This window comes from Leguminivora glycinivorella, chromosome 16, assembly GCF_023078275.1.
Source record: "Leguminivora glycinivorella isolate SPB_JAAS2020 chromosome 16, LegGlyc_1.1, whole genome shotgun sequence".
Lineage (NCBI taxonomy): Eukaryota > Metazoa > Arthropoda > Insecta > Lepidoptera > Tortricidae > Leguminivora > Leguminivora glycinivorella.
Window position 1 is genome coordinate 12549094 of NC_062986.1, and position 23799 is coordinate 12572892.

Sequence of the window (23799 nt, forward strand, 5' to 3'; positions counted from 1 at the left end):
ATTTCTAGAGCTTTTCATACACGTAAAAACACATCTATTCAAATTAGGTAAAAAGTAAACGAGTTAAAACTTTCCTTCCAATAGGACCAGAAAGTTGAGGTACCGTGTGAATGTAAATGTATTTTCATTGGTATTCAGGATACGGAGATATTACGCGTAATTTGTCAAAATTTCGGCGCTTCGGGTTCTGTGGGCCTTTGTTATGCAATTATGAAGAAACGAAGGAATTATATGATGATTTCAAAAACGTGATCAGGGCTAATCCTACCCTTTTCCACCCTATTTAGTTCACTGACAAATACGTATCACGAACTGTTATTTAAATTGATATGATTTCTCAATCCAATAACAGTAAAAAAAATTATAGAAAACAAATTCACCTTCTAAACCAATAAGTAAATATAATAGTAATGTAATTTAATTGAATTAAAGTAAAAAAAACACCCTAATGCTTCAATATCCAAAGGTTGAACGAATAAGAAAAATCCTTAAGTTCTATCGATGTCATTTTAAGTTGTTGTTATCAAATAAGTATTACGTACTCGTATTTCATTACGGTAAAAAGAGCAAAGACTCCGCTCCGACTGAAAACTCAATTTGAACATCCTGTGAACTAGTGTCTGCAACTTAGCCAACCCTAAAACGGAGAAAATTCAACTTTCCCTTTTCTTCGTAGCGTAAATTAACAGTTTATAAAAGTTGAGCAATTAGTTCTTTGAACTTTGCAAACGCAACATTGTAAAGTTGGCGGGAAAACGGGATCAAAAATGCTTCTAAAAAGACAAGTAATTTAACGCTTACAATCTACCATTTACAGTTGGCATCTTTTTCTGGTCATTCAATTACGAGTCAGTGTGCGTAGACAACGTGCACGTCACTATCAACGCATATCGTAACATGTATCATATCGTATCGTTGGAGGAGTCGTAGTATATCGTGAAATTGTGGTGAAAACGCAACTTTCACTAGTATAACAATTACGAGCAGATATGGCGCGTTTGTCAAAGATATAGCCATTGCGACTTTGGTTCAGGCTAACCAACTTGTTGCAAGAATTCTTTGTGTTTCCCGAAGTGGTGGACTCAACAAATTTAAAAAATGAAAAAAAAAAAAGATACAATTCTCACTGTCTCAGCACTTAACGTGTTAACACCCAGATTTCACGCGTGCGAGCATTTATCATGGAGATAAAAAATGAATAACCAATTTGCACTCGCGGAACTCACCATCTAAATCTCGATTCAATTTTCTTTGTGACGGAAAAGGAAAATTATATTCCCTCGACGTGAGATAAGAAAGTCGAATATAGGGCGCCAAATTAGGGGTTATGACGGAAATGTGCCGAAAATCTTGCGTCGTAAACATCATCGGCGGTTAAAAAGGCTTACCTAGTGACTTCCCGGGGGATTTCCTTGTTTTTTCGTCCATGTAAATATCTGTAAAAAAGACGCATCAATAATGTATGTCGGCAAATAAATTCACTTGTTTGTCTTTCTTCTTAGTTGTAAGTTTTTTGTGTCGGATATTCAGTGACATGTTTGGTTAGTTTGTTATCTATCTACTCGAAGTTTCGAACAAGGGTTGAGAGTGTAGCTGTGAGAGATATCGTAGCATTCATAGCTGACCTTCAGTTGTGCTACGATATTATGCGGTGTTCGTTATGAGTCAGTGACTGGCAAGAGGCTGCGGAGGATCGGGACAGGTGGCGATCTGTCATTTCGGAGGCCAGTGTGCGTAGCCGAATGCACAAACGCTCACGATAATATATCTTTCGTAGCTATTTACCTCTATCGCTCTTGATTATTGGCGCGACAGAGCCAGACTAACTTTCTGCGACGTTTCGGTGGCGTCTCGCTTCGCAGAAATGCCATTGGGCTACGGGGCCAGGATTCTCTTTGGATCGTTGAGCCAAAATAGTTAGTTTTTTAGTTAGTTAATTATGAGTGCAGTAATAAATCTTCATATTCTTTGCTTTAAGATATATGCTGTATGGTTTTTTTTAGCACCTTAATACATAAGAGTGTGGTTATGTAAAAATAAAAAATAAAACATTTTTAAAAATATTCTAAATAGACAATTAATTACTTGGACCTACTGGTCACTACTTTCGATAATTTATTTCATTACTGGTTCATCATGAAGGCTGTAAAGGGTTCGAGCAGTCAGGATGTACTTCTTATAAACAATGTTTCCGATAGCTTATTGCATGTCTGACTATTACCGAAGAGAAAATTGTTTCCATAACTCACTCCACTAAGTTAAGTACAATTATTTACCTATACATCACACTGGCACCCTCCATTGTGTCCTAACTGTTTTGTCTATACATATTCGTCAATAGATTCCTTGACGCTTTGGGGCCCCTCTATTACCGCCCCTTTCAGACAACTTGAAGGCGTTTTGTTGTTCTGTTATTGGAATAAATTAATTCCTCACGAAGCTGACTGGCTTGGAACAAAGGAATCTTCATTGAAATACGTATTGAATGAGGCTCGGTTGCCCCAGTTAGATCCAATTAATAACACTTTAACGAAAGCAAGCGAAGTCAGGTTGCTTGCATTTCTAGTCTGTTTGTTCTCTTTTGTTTACTGGCAAACAACGAGGAGTTCATTATAACTTTAAACTTTAAATTGATTTCATTTTGTGTTGAGTACCTGCTTTAGAAAGATTTTATAACTTATAAGTCACCTGCTCGTTTTAAAATTGATCTTTTTGAGGCTTTTTCGAAGCGGAACTGTATTATATAGGTGTCAAGAATGAGAGTGAGCGTATATGAGCGAACGTGGTCTCATGGAATTTTCAGCAGGAAAAAGATTCTTTAGCAAAGGATGCTTTTCCTGCAATAAAAATAATAGCACTATTATTTTTCACCGTTATCATAGTCTCTCGTATAGCTTTTATGTCTACTATAAATTCACAGTATCTTACTACTGCGTCAACACGGGACTATGTTATGGTGTCGTTTAAGGATTAGCGGGTAGCAAAGAAGTTGTAAAATATTTACTTACCCGTAGAGCACGCTTTAAATTTTAAGGGTAAGATGGTATACACAAGAATAACCACTACTTCACACAATTACACACGTAAACAGCATCAAGTCTTACGCGGTTTACAGAGAGCAATAATAGAACAATAATGATTACTTTCAAGGCGTAGACCTGCCATCGGTTCTGATCATGTTCTGATGTTTCACGATGACAGTTACCTATAGACTCTATAGAGGATACTTGCGGTACTTTGTTCATAGATACTATCCGATTTTGTACATACACTAACATCACAGACCTAGAGAATAAAGTCATAGTAGACATATGGTTCCTGTCTATGGTCCTGTTCCAATGAGGAGACAGATAAAGAATGTCATACGTGAGAGCGAGAAGAAGATTTTTTTTTTCTCTCAAACATATGAATGACAGTGACATGCCTAGACACTTGCACAGGCGCCGCCTGGCGGGATAAAATGTCAGTGTGCCTCCTCATTATAGATAGAAGGTTTGAAGTAGGATCTAAATAACCTTATGTCAACCTGTGTACTCTGATGAAAAATACCATACCTATATGGTAAGTTGCATAAGAGTATACAAGATGACATGTGGTATCGCTTTTTCTCTTGAAAATCAATATTTGTACCGAAGTCACACCTCGGACACTGGCGATAAAATATATGAAAGAGGCGCGTTCCTATCACACAGTCTAAGCTCGTGTAGGTGAACGCGTACCATGCTTGTATGAGTGACATATGACAGGTCGACTGTTCGCGTTTCTGACAGGCGGTAACTGTGAGGTAACCGAGAGGGGTGGGCGGAACTTTCAGCGGGGAGCGGGAGTGGCCATACTGTACGATAGTACTCTTTATTATACTGTGCCGAAGTTGTACTCTACGAATGTTTGTTAAGCTCTTGCTATCATTCATATATTGTAATGAAAAGTGGTGCCACGATGACGTCACATACCCGTTATCTATGGATTCTATAATCTATGGAAATACATACAATCAATCAAAATCATTGTCAATTTTACATCAAATTAACTTGATGTAAATATTACAAAGGTGAAAAGCCGTGTACAAATAATAATAGTTCTACGCAATCAGTTTCAATAATAACTACGGAACCCTAAAACGGTATATTCCAAAAATGATATACTCAGCAAGCACCAATACTCGATTATATTATATTGTGAATCGAAACAGACACAGCAAAAGTGAATCTCAAAATAATCCAATATGAAGATTCACGCAGTCATTGCTCAATTTTCTATGTGAAGAACATTATGAGTTTACTTAAGCTTCAATGAAGATCTTGAAGTTTACCTCCAAATTAAACTGGATGTACTACTTATAGTGGTAAGCCAAATGTGTTAAGAAACATTTACGATTGCAAACTCGCAGATATTTTCTTAACAACTGTAACCTAATAAAGTACATTATTATTTGATGGATCATCATCCGCCTTGCGTTATCCCGGCATTTGCCACGGCTCATGGGAGCCTGATGGGGTCCGCTTTGACAACTAATCCCAAGATTTGGCTTAGGAACTAGTTTTACGAAAGCGACTGCCATCATCCATGGGTCTTTAGAAACGTTTTCCAAAATTAGTAAGGTGCACTAGGGTAATTCTGAAAGTCGTCTAATTTCGAAAGTCGCACAAAAATCACCATTATTTCCATCATATCAGGATGCCCCTTTCGGAAGTACCAGAGCATTTTTGTCATACGGAATTACCCTAATGCACCTTAGTTAATTTCATATCTGTATTACATATTAATCCTACATCTTGTACACCTATTTCCGTATCTAATAATAATTTCTACATGCCTCAGCCACATATAGATGACTAGTATACGAGTACGTTAGGAAATGGAACGGAAAGGGTCTCAGGGAAAGGTCAAAGGAAGGAAGTCATCGCGCCGTATATTATTCGATATTGGAACTTGTCGGCATTCTCCTATCTTGCTACCTGCGTAGCCTGCTAATTCGTTGATAAAGATAAATTATGGCCACAGATAATATGAATAGCTACATTGGTTGTGGTTGGTAGGACAGGTTCATTTCAAATTAGTTTTGTCTTTTGTGATCGGAGAAAAAAATATGTCCCATTGCACCTTGGTCCGGTGTGGTCCGGTGTAATACTAATAAGAGCGTAGTACCATATTTTTTAATCGATTTTTTCGATATTTTTGCACTTGAATGTACGAGTATCTTGAGTATTGCTTTAAATATGAATGATTAGTGTTTTTACTTTACAAATAAATTTACCTTACATGGCAAACAGTCATGTTAATCCGTATGGCTAATCTGGCTATTAGACCCGTCAGTTAGTTATTGATACTTTAAATCCGTGGTTGTAACATGTTTTTTTTTTAAATTATAAATGGGCTTACTCTTGGCCACAGACTAGCCAAAGGCAAATACGTGGCCTACGATGGAGTGAGCTCCCCCAGAAGATGCCTGTTCACCCTTGATTTGAAGGTTGCCGGGTTATATGAGCTCGGAGATATAGCCGACGGCAAGGAATTCCACTCCTTGGACTGCGTACTGCGTATAAGAAAAGAAGAAGCAAAGCGCTTCGTGCAAATTCGCGGATTATCTACGAAGTATGGATGGAAACCGGCCGTGCATTCATCATCCTCCTTGCGTTATTCCGGCATTTTCCACGGCTCATAGGAGCCTGGGGTCCGCTTTGACAACTAATCCCAAGATTTGGCGTAGGCACTAGTTTTTCCAAAGGGAATGCCATCTGACCTCCCAGCCCGAAGGGAATTAGTTCCGTTTCCTCACGATATTTCCCTTCACCGAAAAGCGACTGGCAAATATCAAATGACATTTCGCATTTCGCACATAAGTTCTGAAAAACTCATTGGTACGAGCCGGGGTTCGAACCCGCGACCTCCGGATCGAAAGTACGCACGCTCTGAAGATCTTGCTATCACCTAAAATGGAATCATTCCTCTAATTTCCAATACTTTTTAATTAGACTTGTTTCCTCTAAACCGGTCTAACTTGCCGTAAGCTGAAAAATATTGCCAGTACACCCGTAAAGTTTACAATGAAGCTACAAAGAAAGTGAACGCCTTAAGAGACCTTTATTAGAAAAGTTGCTGTCCAATATAAGGCTAAAGACAGCAAATCCATTATGGCCATCGCTTACTTACAGCTTTAGAAAAGGAGATAATATACCAAGTTCACTGGACTATGTTATATGATTGTTTTTATCATATAATTTTATGAATCACACATAAAAACTATTTTGAAATTTTGGTGTTATTTTACTAAATAAATACGATGACACTAAAATAATTCAGTAGATTCTTTATTAGTACTTTATAAACATACCTACCTCTGAAATAAATTCACTAATCACGACCACAAGGAACATCCAGAGTTTAATTTGATATAATAAATTGACTGGATGTCGATTATTATTACATCAATCACAAATTTTATTGGTTCTGTCGCAATTTTTCTTCGTTACCTTCATTTTCGTCATTTCGTCGTAGGCACAATGCTGCGCTTATCTTTCGGACTTACTTTGTGTAAGTAGTGCTGCAGTAAGTATTTATTTGTTTATTTAATTTTTACTGTACCAAAGAAAACGTTATAAGTACAAAAAGCGCATTCAGGCAAAGCACTACCTTTAGGCAAAGCAGAGATAGTGCGGGCAGTACTACTTTAAAAACTTTTACTTGTATTTATAAATTATTTTTTCATTGTTCCAGATAAAATGAAGTTCAGTGCCAGTGCTAGTGCCAAAGTGTAACAAATGTGCCACCATGGGTTGCACGCCAAGCATGCTCCTCGACCACAAGAGCCGGCGCCGCGACAGTAGCGGGTCGCAGGAGGCCGCGCTGGCTAAGGTCGCGCCGGTGGTTTGCAACAAGGCGGTGCAGGCCGCGCGGGCGCCGCGCGCCTCGCTCGAGTCCGACGGCTTCAGCATACAGCTGTCCAGCAAGAAGGACAGCTATGTGTCGCAGATGGGGAACAACTTTGCTACGCAGCTGCATATAAAAAGGATATCGGGTAAGCTCTTTTTTACAATATGTCGGTAGAAAAAGTAGACCCTATACATAGTTTTTTGCTTTTGTTTACCTACTCATAGTAGGTAAACTAGGTAATCGGACTCTTATCGTCATTTATAACAGAAAACATTTTATTCTTCCGAAAATGTCAAACAAATGACATCCAACCGTCCGATCTCTGCTCATAGACTGTGTATTGATGTTACCAAAGTGTCAAATGTGTCATCATGGGCACGCCATTCATGCACGACACGATAGCAGCGGCAAGAGGCCGCGTTGGCTAAGGTCGCGCCGATGGTGTGCAACAAGGCGGTGCAGCTCGCTCGAGTCCGACGGCTTCAGCATACAGCTGTCCAGCAAGAAGGACAGCTATGTGTCGCAGATGGGGAACAACTTTGCTACGCAGCTGCATATAAAAAGGATATCGGGTAAGCTCTTTTATACTAACACACACGCATAAAGAGTAAAGACCCTACGCATAGTGTTCCTGCTAACTTATAGTATGTGTATTGGTGTTGCTAAAGCGTAAGGGTCTCGCTCAAGTCCGACGGCTTCAGCTTACATCTGTCCAGCAACAAGTACAGCTATGTATCGCATCTGGGGAATTTGCTATGCAGCTGCATATAAAAAGGATATCGGGTAAGTTCACTGGACCCTACTCACAGTGCTACGTTACTGCCGACTCATAGTAATAGGACTCTTGGCAGGATTTCTAACAAAAAACGTCAAAAAATTGTGTGTGTGTGGATTGAGTGAGCACCTTCCGAAAAAAAAAAATGCTAATCATTTAGTAAAAGTTCTAAAACAATTGTAAAACGAATCTCTGAATTTGTAAAAAGATAAATCAAAAGATACAGCCATTAACATGTGCTCACTCAGTTCTCACAAACTACCAACGAAAACAGTGAATATATTCATTTAACATATAATATTTATATACTAACATTTAGTAAAAAATAGGCCAACCTACCTCTATAAATATTAGATCACCTAGTGACGTATTTAATTTTTTACAAATAGTTTCTTATGCTCACTCAATCCACACACTTTTGAAAAGCCGAATTTTGATGAAAAACATAAGATTTAGACCGCTATTATATGTGTATAGTTTAGTAAAAGTGAAATGGGAATTTGTAAAATACAAAACGAACCACTAACGTGTCAGGTTTTTTTATAATAAATTTTTGTAAGTGCTCACTCAGTCCACACGTTTTGAGAAAGTTAAAAATGTAAATATCTTACGATTTGTAGCACCTAAGACACTCGAAAGTACTTCAACATTTAGTAAAAATTTTTACTAAATATCCACCATCTAATATTTTATATTCGTTGTCTGGTTTTAAAGATATTCAGACATAACTTTTCTCATACAAATGTATCAAGTAGGGTGACCACACTATGTCGGCTCCTGATTTTCCCCACCTTCCCATTGTCATATTGAGATTGAGTTTCGTTCAATTTTGATAATAGTTTATATTAAACTAATACCATATTAATTCTCCATCTGCAAACTGTTTTTAGGTTATGTTCTTGGCTTAGTGATGATGTGTATTGTGTAATTTTTATCGACGACAGGATAATAACCATATCGACATTCTTGCATTAAAAAGGACATGAATGATAATTGGTAAGAAACAAAGAATATAATACTTCACTAGTAAGAAACCAGAACCTGGTAATCTAATCGTGCTAACAGATGAGCGTACCGGATTTGTAAGTGGGAGCGAGAAAATAATAACTATTTCTCGCTCCCATTTACAAGCTAGCAAGCATCCATATGGATGACCTTGGTGCGGTACGGTGCTCGTACGGTCATGTGTTAGCAGCTTTACAGCGTGCGTAGCCGAATGGCATTACTCCGACGCCAAAAGAAAACGAAACGCCGTGCCAGTTAGTCTGGCGCGACAGAGCCACTTACAAATCCGGTACGCTCATCTGTTAGCACGATTAGATTACCAGGTTCTGGTTTCTTACTAGTGAAGTATTATATTCTTTGTTTCTTACCAATTATCATTCATGTCCTTTTTAATGCATGAATATCGATATGGTTATTATCCTGTCGTCAATAAAAATTACACAATACACATCATCACTAAGCCAAGAACATAACCTAAAAACAGTTTGCAGATGGAGAATTAATATGGTATTAGTTTAATATAAACTATTATCACAATTGAACGAAACTCCCCAATCTCAATATGACAATGGGAAGGTGGGGAAAATCAGGAGCCGACATAGTGTGGTCACCCTACTTGATATATTTGTATGAGAAAAGTTATGTCTGAATATCTTTAAAACCAGACAACGAATATAAAATATTAGATGGTGGATATTTAGTAAAAATTTTTACTAAATGTTGAAGTACTTTCGAGTGTCTTAGGTGCTACAAATCGTAAGATATTTACATTTTTAACTTTCTCAAAACGTGTGGACTGAGTGAGCACTTACAAAAATTTATTATAAAAAACCTGACACGTTAGTGGTTCGTTTTGTATTTTACAAATTCCCATTTCACTTTTACTAAACTATACACATATAATAGCGGTCTAAATCTTATGTTTTTCATCAAAATTCGGCTTTTCAAAAGTGTGTGGATTGAGTGAGCATAAGAAACTATTTGTAAAAAATTAAATACGTCACTAGGTGATCTAATATTTATAGAGGTAGGTTGGCCTATTTTTTACTAAATGTTAGTATATAAATATTATATGTTAAATGAATATATTCACTGTTTTCGTTGGTAGTTTGTGAGAACTGAGTGAGCACATGTTAATGGCTGTATCTTTTGATTTATCTTTTTACAAATTCAGAGATTCGTTTTACAATTGTTTTAGAACTTTTACTAAATGATCAGCATATTTTTTTAAATTTTCGGAAGGTGCTCACTCAATCCACACACACACAAAAAATTTACGCCTATTGTCTGATTTACGAGTAGTATGTGTGTCAGTAATGTCGGTATGGCCAAAGTGTAACAAATATGTAAGGTTAAAATTGTTACCCTATGACATAAAACGGTGCAAATATTCTTGAAAATTGCAATAATTAGTAGGTATCATTTTAGAAAAATAAATGTGCCCATGACAGCACGCAGTAGACTCTTTAAAGGCTTGAAAATATTATTGAAATAAAGTATAAAAACGTATTTTTTTTTTGTATTTATTTAGGTACTTCATTAGCATTACACATACCTACCGCCAAAATATGTGCTTCTTCTTATGCCCTGTTTTGTTGGCAGGACCAAACGTTCTTTCAGAAGCTTGCTTATGTCCAACAAGTTTCTTCCAAGTAAAAATGTTAGCCTGATGTTTTGCTATATCAATTAGTAATTTCGATAACATAAGTTCATCCATTCTATTATAATTAGGCTTGCACACTATTGAGCTAAAATGACAAGATTCCCTTTTAAATGGTGCAATATTATTTAGTAGTATCCAGAATTGTTTCACTTCAATATCTTGATTTCTTTTATTTTTGCCCTCTTGCGTTTCAATTTTCAGTTTTCCGTAAATCACTTGTGAGGAACCGAGTGTCACCGATAACGTTATAATTAGAAGAGCCTGCGAATATATATCAATTATAATGACGTGAATGGGCAGTTTCAATAATTTAAGTTAAAAATAATTTGACTAAATTTCAGTATCTAATCGAATATTCAAAATACATATTTTCAATGATAAGCTAAGCATTTTCTGCGAAACCCAGCCGGAACAATGTTAACTGAAATAGAAATACCTAATATATATTGATCAGATATTCACCGTTTTTGCCATCATTTTTTTGAAAACAACTATGAGCAGTTCTCCGTCTGCTTGTTAGAAACATTTGTAGTCAAATAGTCCCAAATTGTGCTACATAGCGGATTGTTAAAAATTGCTTAACACTTGGTAGTTCTAATTAAAAAATATTCGTTATGCATTTATGTGTGAAATAAAAGTAAAATTTTAGAGTTACGTACTGTTTAACAGTTTCACAAACCTCGAATCGTAGCTTTCGTGTTTGTTTAATGATTTTATACTTACACTACCGTGACACTACTTTATCATAGTTCTTGAACTATCCATATTCAGTAAGTAAAAGTATAATGAAATTAAGTAATGAAGTTTACAAAAATCTTTTACTTGACGTGTTTTTGACGAATTATTGTCTTCTTTTGATCTACAGACTTTAAAAATAAAACAATTTCTTCGATAATCTCTTCTTTTCAAAGTCATTCGAGACAAATAATAATTTAGTCAATTTCGAATGTTCATGTACATTTTTCAAAGTTTTCTTGTGTTTGTCTTCCGGTTCTGAGTTGGTCTTGTCTGATAATGTCATTGAGTGATCATTATTGTTATTTATGTTATTATGGTGCTCGTTGTCATTCATGTTATCATTTCCGTTTTCATTGTCATTATTATCTTTTTTGTTTAACAGGTTGCTTATTAATTTTGTTAAGACATAATAGGCTGATACTGATTCACATTTTCCTTTTCCTAGGGGGCAGCCTTCTCCTTTTTCGAAAATTGCAAGACCTTCAAGTACTTCCTTGAGGATTCTCGCGTCTACTTCTTGCCCGCTATTCCACCCATAGTTTCCCCAGTTTGTCACTTTAACTTTCCTTCCGTCGTTACCGTTGGCTTGGTAACGGTTGAGCTTTTTCTTGTCGTGTTCTTTTTTCTTCATTTTCTGACTACTGCACATATTTACCGATATTAATACGAATATGACGAAAATTAAAACCTGTTGGAAATATTTCAATGTTATTTTTTAATAAATAAAATTGTTCCTACTTAGGTACGTAAATTTCTAGGACAGAAGTTTGTCACTTCTAGAGACATACCGTATTTTTACGTATGTAAAAAAAATAAAAAAGTACCAAGGATTATTTATATAGGATTTACAATATCCATACTAAGAATCGTACATCATTTTTTTAGCGCCACCTATTAAAATAACTACACTGATGATGCCTACAAATTTAACACTTTCGAAACCGGGCTCTACGCGGCGCTACGACATTTTCGCTACATACGGGGAAACCCATGTAATCGGCTACGCTTCTACGAGCGGTGTACCCGACAGTCGGGTTCTTGGTAGCGAAAGTGTTAAAAAAAAGAAGCATGTAATTTGTTCGTATTAAAATTAAAACACGCAAAACTATTTGGGCAAAAATATGATTATGGCCACTTCCAGGTTGCGAAACAGCGCCATCTAGTTTTAAGCCAAAAAGGCCCATACATTTCAGGGGTACACTTTCTGTATGGGCTTTGTCTGTCCCGTATTATATGGTCCTTGGTTGTAGGTACTTACCGTATCGCCTTTCATGTTTAACCCGGCTCTTAGTTTAGACCTACTGAACTGAGAAACTGAGATTGAGGGAAAAGAAATACTTACATACTGATACTAATTCATTAGTTTCGCCGATTAGTGTTTCAAACGTAAAATATCAGTTTCAATTAGCACCTAGATCGTTATCTGCCTTATTTCTTGTAATGACTCCTAATTAGACATGTACAGCTATTTAATATACCTATTGTGAAAAATTTCGTCTATATTAGGCTATAAATTGCGATTGTGCGATTAAGTTCCTAACTCCAAAATATAATTTGTGATCCACATACAAACTTCCATCCATTTTTTACCCTTTTAGGGGACGAGAATCAAAAAAGGCCAAAATCACTTTAATTTGATTTTTATTTATTACCTCTGCACCGAGTTTCAAGTTCCTAACTCAAACCAAAATTTGATCCTCATACAAACTGCTTTCCCCTTTTTAACCCCCTAAGGAGACGAAAATCGAAAAACGCTGAAATTACTTTTCTTCAATTTATATTTATTATTTTCTTACCAAGTTTCAAGTTCCTAACTCAAAATAAAATTTGGTCCCCATACAAACTGCCATCCCTTTTCTAACCCCACTAAAAGGACGCAAATCGAAAAAAGCTGAAATCACTTTTCTTCTACTTCTATTTACTACCTTTTTACCAAGTTTTAGGTCCCCAACTAAAAATAAAATTGGATCCCACATTCCCACATCCCATACAAACTGAAATCCACTTTTTAACCCCCTTAGGGGTCAAATTTTTCAGAATCGCTTCTAACGTCTAATATACATTATAAACGTAAACTGCTGTGCAAAATTCTACTTCTTAGCTTTTATAGTTTCGGCTAACTATCTATAATCACGATTTTACTGATCTTCATTACTTTAAGTCGGTCTGGCGGATGGTTGCGTCACTTGCGTCCATCCGATAGGTCTGGCTGCTTACAAACGGTCTAGTTATAGTTTCCTGTGTATCATATATCAAACTCAGCCAATCATTGAGAAAATGAGGAAAGTTAGAGTGGTTTTTTGTCAACTTTGTCGCGTCTGGCAAAAGTTACGGCCGGCGGAAACGGTCTGGCATTGATGATTACCAATGTCTAACAACGTGCTCTAACACATACATAAAAATCAGCCTTGAGAATTAAATGAAAGTTAGTACTTTTTATTTTCACCTTCAGTACTTAATAGCAAAAAAATGGCCGTCGGGCCGAACTAGAAAATATGCAGACATTAAACGTCGATACGAACTCTAACTTATCCCAAAGTTTCATCCTTGAGAATTTGAGGAAGGTCTGGCGGCCCTGGGCTCTTGATCTATTATGATACACATCCCAAAACTGTGAAAAAAAATGATCGCGCTACACTGAGAGAAAAAACAACCAGTTTTCATGTTCATTCAACAAGTTTATTTGTTAAAATGAGCTTACGAGCCCCAATGCAAATGATATCGTCTAGTCACACTTCAACGTGCGATATTTATTTCCGAAACTGGTGTTTAAACCCAGATTGACTTTGATGATAAATGGAATACACGACACACTAAGCCATTAACACTTTCGCTACCAAGAACCCGACTGTCGGGCACACCGCTCGTAGAAGCGTAGCCGATTACATGGGTTTCCCCGTATGTAGCGAAAATGTCGTAGCGCCGCGTAGAGCCCGGTTTCGAAAGTGTTAAAACTAGTTTAATCTTGCGCCGTACAAAATGCCCTAATGTTATATGTTTAAATATAATCATATCATAAAAATAACATATCTAAAGCAAAAAAATACGCCTAGTTCATATTTGAGGCATAATAGGTCGTCTATTTTAAATAAAAAGAGTTTAGTAAGATTTATATTATACAATAATATTTTAAATTGAATTAATAATTAAGTCGTCTGATATGATATACGGCTACATAAAAAGGTAAATTCTGTAAAAAATATAATTATTCTACAACATTTTTATACCAAAATAGCAAGAGGTAAGTCGGTGCCTGAATCAGTGAGGAAAATTATAATTTCCAGTAACAATAGCGGCAAATCTACGTTCCAAAATATCCAAAGACCTTTTTTTGCCAAGATCTACGGCGCATACAATCATCCAGCATCAACTAAAACACGGAACCGTCTCCTGTTTAAATAAATCTGGCCGTCGAAGAATAACTGCCAAAGAGAAAACAGGATTTTGAGGAGCATCATCAGGAAAAATCGTCATGCAAGAGCAGGAGAACTTACCTAACTATGGCATGACGCGATCAAAATAAACATTTCAGTCGATACCTGAAAGACAGTAATGAAAATAATGGGCTTCGGTTTTCACACCGCTAAACAGAAACCATTACTTACTCAAAAGCAGAAAACTAACAGGTTGAAATTTGTACAAAAGTACAGAAACTGGACTGCCGATCAGTGGCGAAAAATAATATGGAGCGACAAATCCAAATTTGAGGTCATAGTTGGCGATGAACGAAGTAAAGTCATTCAAGAAAAAGGAGATGCATTTCACAAAGACTGTCTTGAACGCAAGGTGTAGTTTCCAGCATCTTTAAATGATTTGGGGCTGTATGTCGGCACAGGGTGTGGGATGTCTGCAATTTATAGATGGAACCGTCAATGCAGAGAAATACAAAAGCATCTTGGAATAGAGTTCACTACCGTCTATAAGAAAGTTCAAGTATATAAATGGATTTACTTTTCAACAAGATGGTGCCTTATGTCATACTGGCAAGACAACGATGGAGTGGCTGAAACAAAAACAAATTCCTACCATATCATGGCCATCCAGCAGTCCAGACTTGTCTCCCATAAAAACTTTGTAGTGGTAAATGAAGAAAAAGTTGCGAAAAGATCCTTCTAAATCCAAAGCTGATTTTAAGGAGAAACTTGTGGGTGTCTGGAATGGAATAACCCCTGAGGAGTATAGACAGTTGGTAGATACAATGCCGCTCAGAATTAAGGCCGTTTTAGATGCAAAAGGTGACGCCACCAAGTGGTAGTTGTTCTTTTCTGCATCGGCTACGCTGAAGACGAACATTTTTGCGAGTGTTACATTTGGTGAAATTATGTTTTTTTGTTTACTAGTGAGGAAAATTGTTAATTTATGTTTTGAATAAATAAAATATGCATTATAAGCTCTCTTGTTTTTATGTTACATGTTCTACTAATCATCTAATTCATCCTGAATTTTGAGGTCGAAGTTAGGACATAATATTTTTTTCATACTAGACGATATCATTTGCATTGGGGCTCGTACGTGCTCTTTGATTCAAACAACAAGTTAGATTTTGTTAAGTGTAACTAGTACATTCTACAAGTTATTTGTCATTTCAATCATCAATATATTTGAATGAACAAGTCAATTTTATATTATACCGAACATTCTCCTCACGTGTGAAAGTCAACGCTACGGTAACACCAAGCCAACACTGATATTGGCAAATTCACCCTGTGCAAATTGGCAGGGAGTAAAAGCCAAAGTAGAAAAAAAAAAGTCAATTTTATAAAAGCAACATGACACTTATGGGCTCTTGATCTATTATGATACACATCCCAAAACTGAAAAAATGATCGCGCTAATAGCTACGCTAGCATTTGTCTTTATTTATGTAATGCTTTTTACTCAAACCCGGGGCTCTTGGACTTTCCATATCTACGTGTTTGCTCTGAGTAATGTACCAAAGGCATACTGAGTGGTGGACAGACACAGCTATTTTTAAAAGGGAAATAGTATAGGAATAGGCTGGTTTCCTATACTTAAAATGAATTATTTTATTGCGTGCACGAAATAAAACACCACATAATTAGAAGAAATATATGGACAGGAGTTATGTTTAAACATAATTTCTATTTAGTAAGTCAAAGAGAAAGATATAAAGTAAATGAATTGACCGTGACGTCACTCCTCAGTAGTTCATAGTAATTCCATATTAGCAAATCGTGTTGACAGTTCTTAAAAGGAAACTGATTTGACTAGTAGGAAACTTGCCCATTGCGAGCCAAAAGAAAAAGCTCTTTTTTAGCTTTTCAAATTAAGTTTCGACATATTTATCTAGTACAGTACCTAACCGCGGTCAGTAACATAAGTAAAACTATATCTATCCTCTTCATTCATCTTGATGCAAGCTGATTAAGAAAAATAAGTAATATTTTTTTTTTTCAAAAGGAGCTCTTTAAGCCCATCGATACGAGAAGAGTTAAATAGTAATCCCGCATCGCTTATCGGAAACATTGATTGACTGCAATGTTGGCAATGATTAATTAATCATCAATTGATTAACGGCTGCTGTAGCCTTGCTCGGTGATATAATCGCTGAATCGCTACCTTAATTGCTATTTATAATTAAATGCACCTTATAACTACATATTAGACGACCGGTCTGGCTCAGTCGGTAGTGACTCTGCCTGCTAAGCCGCAGTCCTGGGTTCGAATCCTGGTAAGGGCATTTATTTGTGTGATGTGCACAGATATTTGTTCCTGAGTCATGGATGTTTTCTATGTATATAAGTATGTATTTATCTATTTAAGTATGTATAATGAAGTGGAAGACCTAGGCGAACTTTTCTTGATCAAATCGGGGAAATATTGCAAAAAGGCTAGGTCAGAAGTACTCGAAACCGACTAGCGTGTATGAGAAACGTTATGAAAGTGTGTGAAGCGAAAGTGGTTTGTCAGGATCGTAGTAAATGGAAATTCGTGATCTCTGCCTACCCCTCTGGGAAACAGGCGTGATTGTATGTATGTATGTATATTGTATATCGTCACTTAGCACCCATAGTACAAGCTTTGCTTAGTTTGGGCTAAGTTGATCTGTGTAGTGTTCCCAATATATTTTATATTTTTATTTATGTATTATATACAACACACATAATCATAATTTCGTTTCCTTTCAACTCTTTAAAATTGCAAAAACTGGTACTGAAACTTGATCAGTTTTACTTGATATGTCTACCCCATTTGGGTAGTCTGGCTCTGTCGCGCCAATACGCAAGAGCGATAGAGATAGATATCTACGAGCGTTTCGTTTCGTGAGCGTTTATGCCATATAGCTACGTATCTGGCCTTAGTGATACGAATAAATATGGTAATACTTATATAGTTATAATGGTTACTAAGCTGGGTCTCAGAATTTCGAAGTGAAACTAATGACACCTTTTTCAAATTTATCTAAGTATATAGTTTATGCAAAAGCTAGCTGAAGGTGGTTATTTAGATCTGGTAAATAATCATAATCATAATCATAATCATAATATTTATTAATAATACAAATTACAAGTCACATAATAATAAAATAATTTCACATAATAAATATGATATTTTTCCATCAACATCTATTTTATTAGTTATGACTTACGCTGAATAACTGTCAATTAAGAAAAAAGCTTCATTCTACTACTTTTACTTCAGGCACTGGTCCCACCGCGAGCTAGTAAGCTATGAGCTTATCGGCTATAAAAACGAACAAAAGATAAGCACTCCCATGCAAATAAAAGAGACACGGCGATTTTGATAGCTCACCGCTGGGCGAGTAACTATAAACATCGCCGTGTCTCTTTTATTTACACGGGAGTGCTTATATTTTGTTCGTTTTTATAGCCGATAGCTCATAGCTTACTAGCTCGCGGTGGGAACAGTGCCTAAAGCTACTTTTATTTCGTTGTAACTTCAATTTCTGGTGTTGTGGGATCTATCATTTCACCTTTATTAGCTTCACTCGTAGAAGAACTATCTTCTGTATTTGAATCGACAAGTGGAATACAGTTATTATTCATAGCTTTATTAAGAAGAGTCTCGGCTTTTCTCGCCGATTTCAAAATTAATCTGGGTAGTACATAATCTATGGATTTATAATCACATTTATTTTCGCCAAGTGGGCAGTCGCGAACGCTGTCAAATTGTGCAACGTTTTCCAAGATTTTTCTAAAGGTTAGAAGCGAGATTTCATCCTTCAGTCCGTATCGTTCCCAGTGAGAAACTTTAATGTTTTTGTCGGTTGTTGTTGTAGTCCTTTGTGGCTTTATCTTAGTTCTTGCCCTTTTGCTTATACAGCTCATAGTTACCAGCAAAATAAGCAAGAAAACCTGAAAATATAAAGCGATAGTGTAAAATATTTTTTCTACTCACGTAGTGTTATTCGTCATTTACAGTGTCGTGCATAGATCTTTAAAACCCTATATAAACGATTCCAGCCTCCGGCCGGCGCTCCGCGCACCCACACATACGTTATAGCCTTTAAAGCATTCAAGCATTGTTAGGAAGCCTTTAATAGATATCGCGTGGGTGCGCGGGGCGCCGGCCGGGGGCTCGCGGCGGTGCGGGGGAGTGCGAGCGATAGGTTGAGTGCAGGAGCAGAGGGGAGGCCGACAACGCTTAAAAATACAGGAAACAGTGCAAATTTCACGAAATTTATTCTAGAAAACTATTAAAAAATAAGTGCATGGTCCTAGGAAAAGTATTGTATGCAACGATGTTTAACTGAGTCAAAAAATACTTGTGGTCTTTATTAGCAATTTTCGGCTTCGCCTCAAATGATTACTCAGTACTCACGCCACTCGTCTTTTTTGACGCCAGTTGCATAAAATAGAATTTCGATTACAGCGTCTATCTTTCTTGAGACATGTACTCACGTTAATAATATATCGCGATTGGCGACATGTTTCGAATCATGCCTGATGATGGGTCCATATATATGTCGAAACATGTAGCCAATATACTATTGTAACGTGAATATATTAACGTGAGTTCGTATCGTATACTTATTTAAAAAATTGTACCTAATAAATTTGTTAAGTTCTTCAGAATAAAATATTAAATTAATTATGCGTTATTTCTCTGTCTTTGACAGAGATATTATTGTATAATTTTATTATGTGATCTTTAGGAAACGAATCGAATGCTTTCGATGAGTTGGCATACATGGCTATTTTCGGTAATTAAATCGATTTAAATAATATAAGAGCTTACTCCTTCTACGTTAAACATATTTATTCACATTTTTAACCCCCGACGTAAAAACGGGGTGTTATAAGTTTTACGTGTCTTTCTGTCTGTGTGTGTGTCTCTCTGTGGCATCGTAGTTCCCGAACGGATGAACCGATTTAGATTTAGTTTTTTTTTGTTTAAAAGCTGAGTTAGTCGGCTTAGCCCATATTTCATGAAAATCGGTTCACTGTGTCGGGGGTTTTTTCAAAATTTTAATTTGTGGTTGTAAATTTAGAAAGTTTACCAGTAAATATTCTTACAGAATATACTATTTGTATTCAAAATTACTTGCCACATGTGTATTCATAGTAGTCGTCAGTTTCAAAGGAATGTTTAAAAGTAAATACATAGTGAATGCAATTAGGCAATTAGCATTTTTTTTGTTGTTAAGGAAATTTTATTGACTATAACTATTATCTTTTAATGAGTGATTTAGTCAATAAAATGTTCCTGATAAAAAAAATTCAAGAACGCAGAAATAATATAAGCTGGATTTTATTGTATTTTGTTTTTAAAAGGCACCAAAAATCCTTAATAATGAGTTAAATATAAATAAACATAAATATATAAATTTAGAAATCTTTGCTAAGCGAAGCTTTCATTAGCAACAATAATTTGCTTTAAGTTGCTAACGACTAAGGAAAACTGATTTATCTTCTTCGTTGTGTAGGTTCTTAAACAACATTTTCGATATATAGTCGAGTTCTGCACTGAGAGAAAAAGACAACCAGTTTTCATGTTCGTTCAACAAGTTTTTTGGTTAAAATAGCGCCTACGTGCTCTTTGGTTCAAAAAACAAGTTAGATTTTAACAAAAGTGTAACTAGTACATTCTACAAGTTACTTGTCATTTGAATCAACAATATATTTGAATTAACAAGTCGATCTTATAAAAGCAACATGACACATATTGTTTTATACATATATGTTTGGCTGATTCAATCAAATATCTTTTAACACGTTTGTCCTTGTTGTTCGAACAAATTCGACTTGTACCATCAATATTGTGATTTATTCCGTTTACTAAAATACTTTTGTTTCAAACGGATAAACCCGCAACAAGTCGAACTTGTTAAATTCACAATGCAAATTTCTCTAAGTGTGGCAATGTTATGACACCGGAGTGCAAGCACAAGCGTGATAAATCCTATTACGTCAGGCCGTCCTTTTCGCACTATTTGTTAGTGCGACAGGGACGCACAGACACCATAATGTTTTGCTACTTTTGCTACACCCGTAGTATGGGATTTATTCACGACGTCAAGTAGATACGCCATGGTCGCGCGTAATTTAAATAAAAAAAGTCCTTCTATTAACGATTATTTTCATCAGCGTACGTTCAACTGCTGGGGCCAGACAACCTTTTCTCCTGGATGACCTGAAAGATAAAATATATTAAAAAAGAAGAATAACAATTGGAAAGTAGTACAATGTACGTTTTCATCTGTTTATATCTTTCATTACTTAAAGAGCTATTTGAATAAATATTTTAATCTTCTTATGTGTACACAATTAATTTTAAATTTTAATTTAGATGTCTAATGACTTTGAATAGGATAGATTTACTTTTGTCGTATTTATCAAGAATACTTAATAGGTAGTTTAAAAACCCGCGAGCGTAATATTTTTTAATCTTTTAACATGAACATTTGGTGGCGAACTCGTCGGTTATTAAGTAAACTGCCTTGTAATTAAGATATTTTTCATCACACCCGCACTTTAAATGTGCTATTGCACGCAGGCGGGGCGTGAGTTATACAAAAATCGTTCTCCCAAGGGAATAATGAAATTTATTGTACCATACTTAACTTTTTTACATATATTTACACATTTTTTACATTGCGAGTGTGATGAAAAACATTGTGTGTAACTCGGGGAGTATGAATATAGTAACTCGAGTCTTTAAATCGCTCCGGCAAGCCGTCGCGATTTAACTTACTCTCGTTAGTAATTTAACTTCCTACCCTTGTTGCACATGCACAATGTATGTACAATCATAAATATTTTTATTTAGACTATTGGGACCGTGCGCGACGACAACGCCAAGTGACAGTGACAATATTGTAACCGCTGCCAAGCGAGAAGTAAGTAAACATTGTGGAAAAATTAATGAAATCTTGTGCTATTTTACTACATTAGACAATTTTGGACGATGGTGGTTACAATATTATCGCCAATAACATTAAAATCGTTTCTTTCAGTGAGAAATTAACAAACTGGTGACTAAAACGGGGTTTCGTGCCATCGCTTCGAAATCATTTTCCAACCTGAGACGATGAATAAAGGCAATAAATTGGTGCTAGCTGGGCATTTGCTACAGATTGAAGACATTCTTCCACCATTTGTACCTATGTGCAATAAAGTATAAATAAATCATTGGCTTTTGAAATAGTTGATCAGTTCACTGCTTTCCTGTCATTTTCATAGGCTAACTGTAGGTATTATAAATATCATTGCAGAGTACAGGGTTTATTGTAAAATAAAAACAAACTAGCTATAATAACGTTTAATTATAATATACATTACAAAAACTTGTTTCATTTACTTGAAAATATTGGAGGTTTACCAGATATCACATCAAATACAATCATGAATGCGATGAAATAAGTTCTCAGGAATTTTATTAAAAATGTGATAAGCCTTCATTGGATGGGCTGCTTCTGCTTCTATTGTTCTCGTGCTCCTTCTTCCCATTGAAATCTCGATATTTACGCGTTTTCGTCAATCCGTTTCGATTTGTAAACAGGAGCACAGATGAGGAAACAAATAAAATGATTTTCGAACATAACTGGGATTGGCTTCCAAGTCGGCTTTTCTACCTCCAATAAAATTTGCACTATAAATTCACCGTAAATTCAATTCAATACTTGTATCAAATGATTACGCACTTTAAAGTAAAACTTCAGAGATTGGACGAAACTTTTCTTCTTACGGCAACTATTCACTTAAAAGGTGCATGGTTTCGTTTCCACCACGGTCTTGGAAATAGCTAGAATTTAGTCGCTACTTTTCTTGGAGTTATTACAATTCGCCATAACAAATTTTACTGGGCCCGTATTAAATTTATCTCAAAAACGACATGAAAATGTTTACTGCAATATGGATTTGACAGCGCAAGTCAGCGACTAAGATGTCAATTTTGGCCGTAGTGAGCGCTGTGATCGTTTTAGCTACCCCCTCCACCCGCTTTGCACCCTGCCAATTGAGGTTTTGGTAGGTATTGTGTATTTTCTAATAGCGCGTGAGCGAAGCGAAAAATGTTGGTATGGCTACCGTAGGCTTAATTCGAACTACAACATACGTCCAAAATTTGCTCTAGAGACGATATAGATACAAACGTGACCTTTGTGTAAGAGCCGTCCCTTTTGACATCCGATCCATGTCGAACGTAGATCTATCTGCCTAGGCCTATATTCACCTCATATTTAGTTTTCGTAAATTTTCTCAGTAGCAATGTACTGTGAACATGGATGCGATGACAGTTAATGTCATTACAAACGCGGTATGATGTTTTAAAAGTAACGCCGTGGCTTGCGTGGGCGACGGTCGCGCGATGGTCGCGCGACGGCGATGCGACGCATACGAAATCAAGCCTTATGGATATGCAAAGTTAGACCAATAAAAATAGCTTGACCTGGACATAATTCGCTAACCGTAATTTTCTTTTTGTGTCGTATAAAGTATCATTAGTGATAGTTAAAATACAAATTATTAATCAGATTAGGGTTCTGATTCAATTAAAAAAAAAAAAAACGAAATTTGATTAATTTTTGATTTTATAACTAAAGTATTAAATGTAATCCGGAAAAAGTGCTTGTATTATGTTGTGACACCTGCATTTCATATAAAAACGTCTTATTTTTATAAATAATTCATACAGAACTATCATTTATAAAGAACATTCAGTGAGTTACACATTTTCAGGCATATTTCACTAGAAAATATTGCTAACCGTAATCCTGCAATTTATTATGAATATACTATTACGTGTGTTGATAAATTATTAAAACTTATACCAATACTTTTGGCGTTTATACAAAATCTTAAATATTGATAATTTTAGGAAGGGAAAAATACTTAACTAAATTGAAAGATGGTAAATTTTGCCGTTAATATATTCTTAGTACTATACGAAATCTATTAAACAACAAATATGTAAGATTCATTACTTAATTCATATTTTTCTTAATTGCGTTTTAATTAGAGCTCCTGGTCGTGACCGTGTTTCGTGTACCCGTAGCCGAATCTCCGTTGCCGTGTTACTCGGCAACGGAGATCCGCTCCGTTTGCTCCGTGTGATTCGGCTACGTGTAATTAAGATACGTAGCTACGTGTACACGGAGATACGTATCTTATTTATACGTAGATCGGATCCAGTCGTGACCGTGACGTTTAGTTAAGTGTAGATTTTATGCGTGTCACTAAGACCCCCGAATGTAATGCAAGGGGCGAGTTTTTAATTTCAGTTTCCATATTTTTGCATTTTAAATAAAGTTTTAAGAGTGATC

At 36.0% G+C, this 23799-nt stretch overlaps 3 protein-coding genes across 6 annotated transcripts in view; 1 reads left to right on the forward strand and 2 right to left on the reverse strand.

The window, feature by feature from the left end:
* LOC125234658 (high affinity cAMP-specific and IBMX-insensitive 3',5'-cyclic phosphodiesterase 8) overlaps positions 1-23799 on the forward strand; it is a 371159-nt gene that overhangs the window by 81804 nt on the left and 265556 nt on the right. For both annotated transcript variants that reach the window (XM_048140993.1, XM_048140994.1), the window contains exons 2-3: positions 6718-6972; positions 7400-7445. In XM_048140993.1, coding sequence (XP_047996950.1) covers positions 6772-6972; positions 7400-7445 — 247 coding nt within the window. In that variant the 5' untranslated portion in view covers positions 6718-6771. The remainder of the gene's footprint in view (positions 1-6717; positions 6973-7399; positions 7446-23799) is intronic.
* On the reverse strand, positions 10446-12344 carry LOC125234659 (nitric oxide synthase-interacting protein homolog). 3 transcript variants are annotated; one of them, XR_007178017.1, is made up of 3 exons: positions 12313-12344; positions 10779-11742; positions 10446-10577 (listed from the first exon to the last, which is right to left on the reverse strand). XR_007178017.1 is itself a non-coding variant. In XM_048140999.1 (3 exons), exons 1-2 carry the CDS (start codon positions 12325-12327, stop codon positions 11185-11187), a joined length of 573 nt encoding a protein of 190 aa, XP_047996956.1. In that variant the 5' UTR covers positions 12328-12344; the 3' UTR covers positions 10446-10577; positions 11139-11184. The 3 variants fall into 3 exon arrangements, 2 of the variants coding, with proteins under 2 accessions (XP_047996956.1, XP_047996954.1); XM_048140999.1 differs by having other exon boundaries at positions 11139-11742; XM_048140997.1 differs by having other exon boundaries at positions 10446-11742.
* On the reverse strand, positions 17874-19621 carry LOC125234660. The gene is made up of 2 exons (XM_048141000.1): positions 19585-19621; positions 17874-18391 (listed from the first exon to the last, which is right to left on the reverse strand). Exons 1-2 carry the CDS (start codon positions 19597-19599, stop codon positions 17960-17962), a joined length of 447 nt encoding a protein of 148 aa, XP_047996957.1. The 5' UTR covers positions 19600-19621; the 3' UTR covers positions 17874-17959.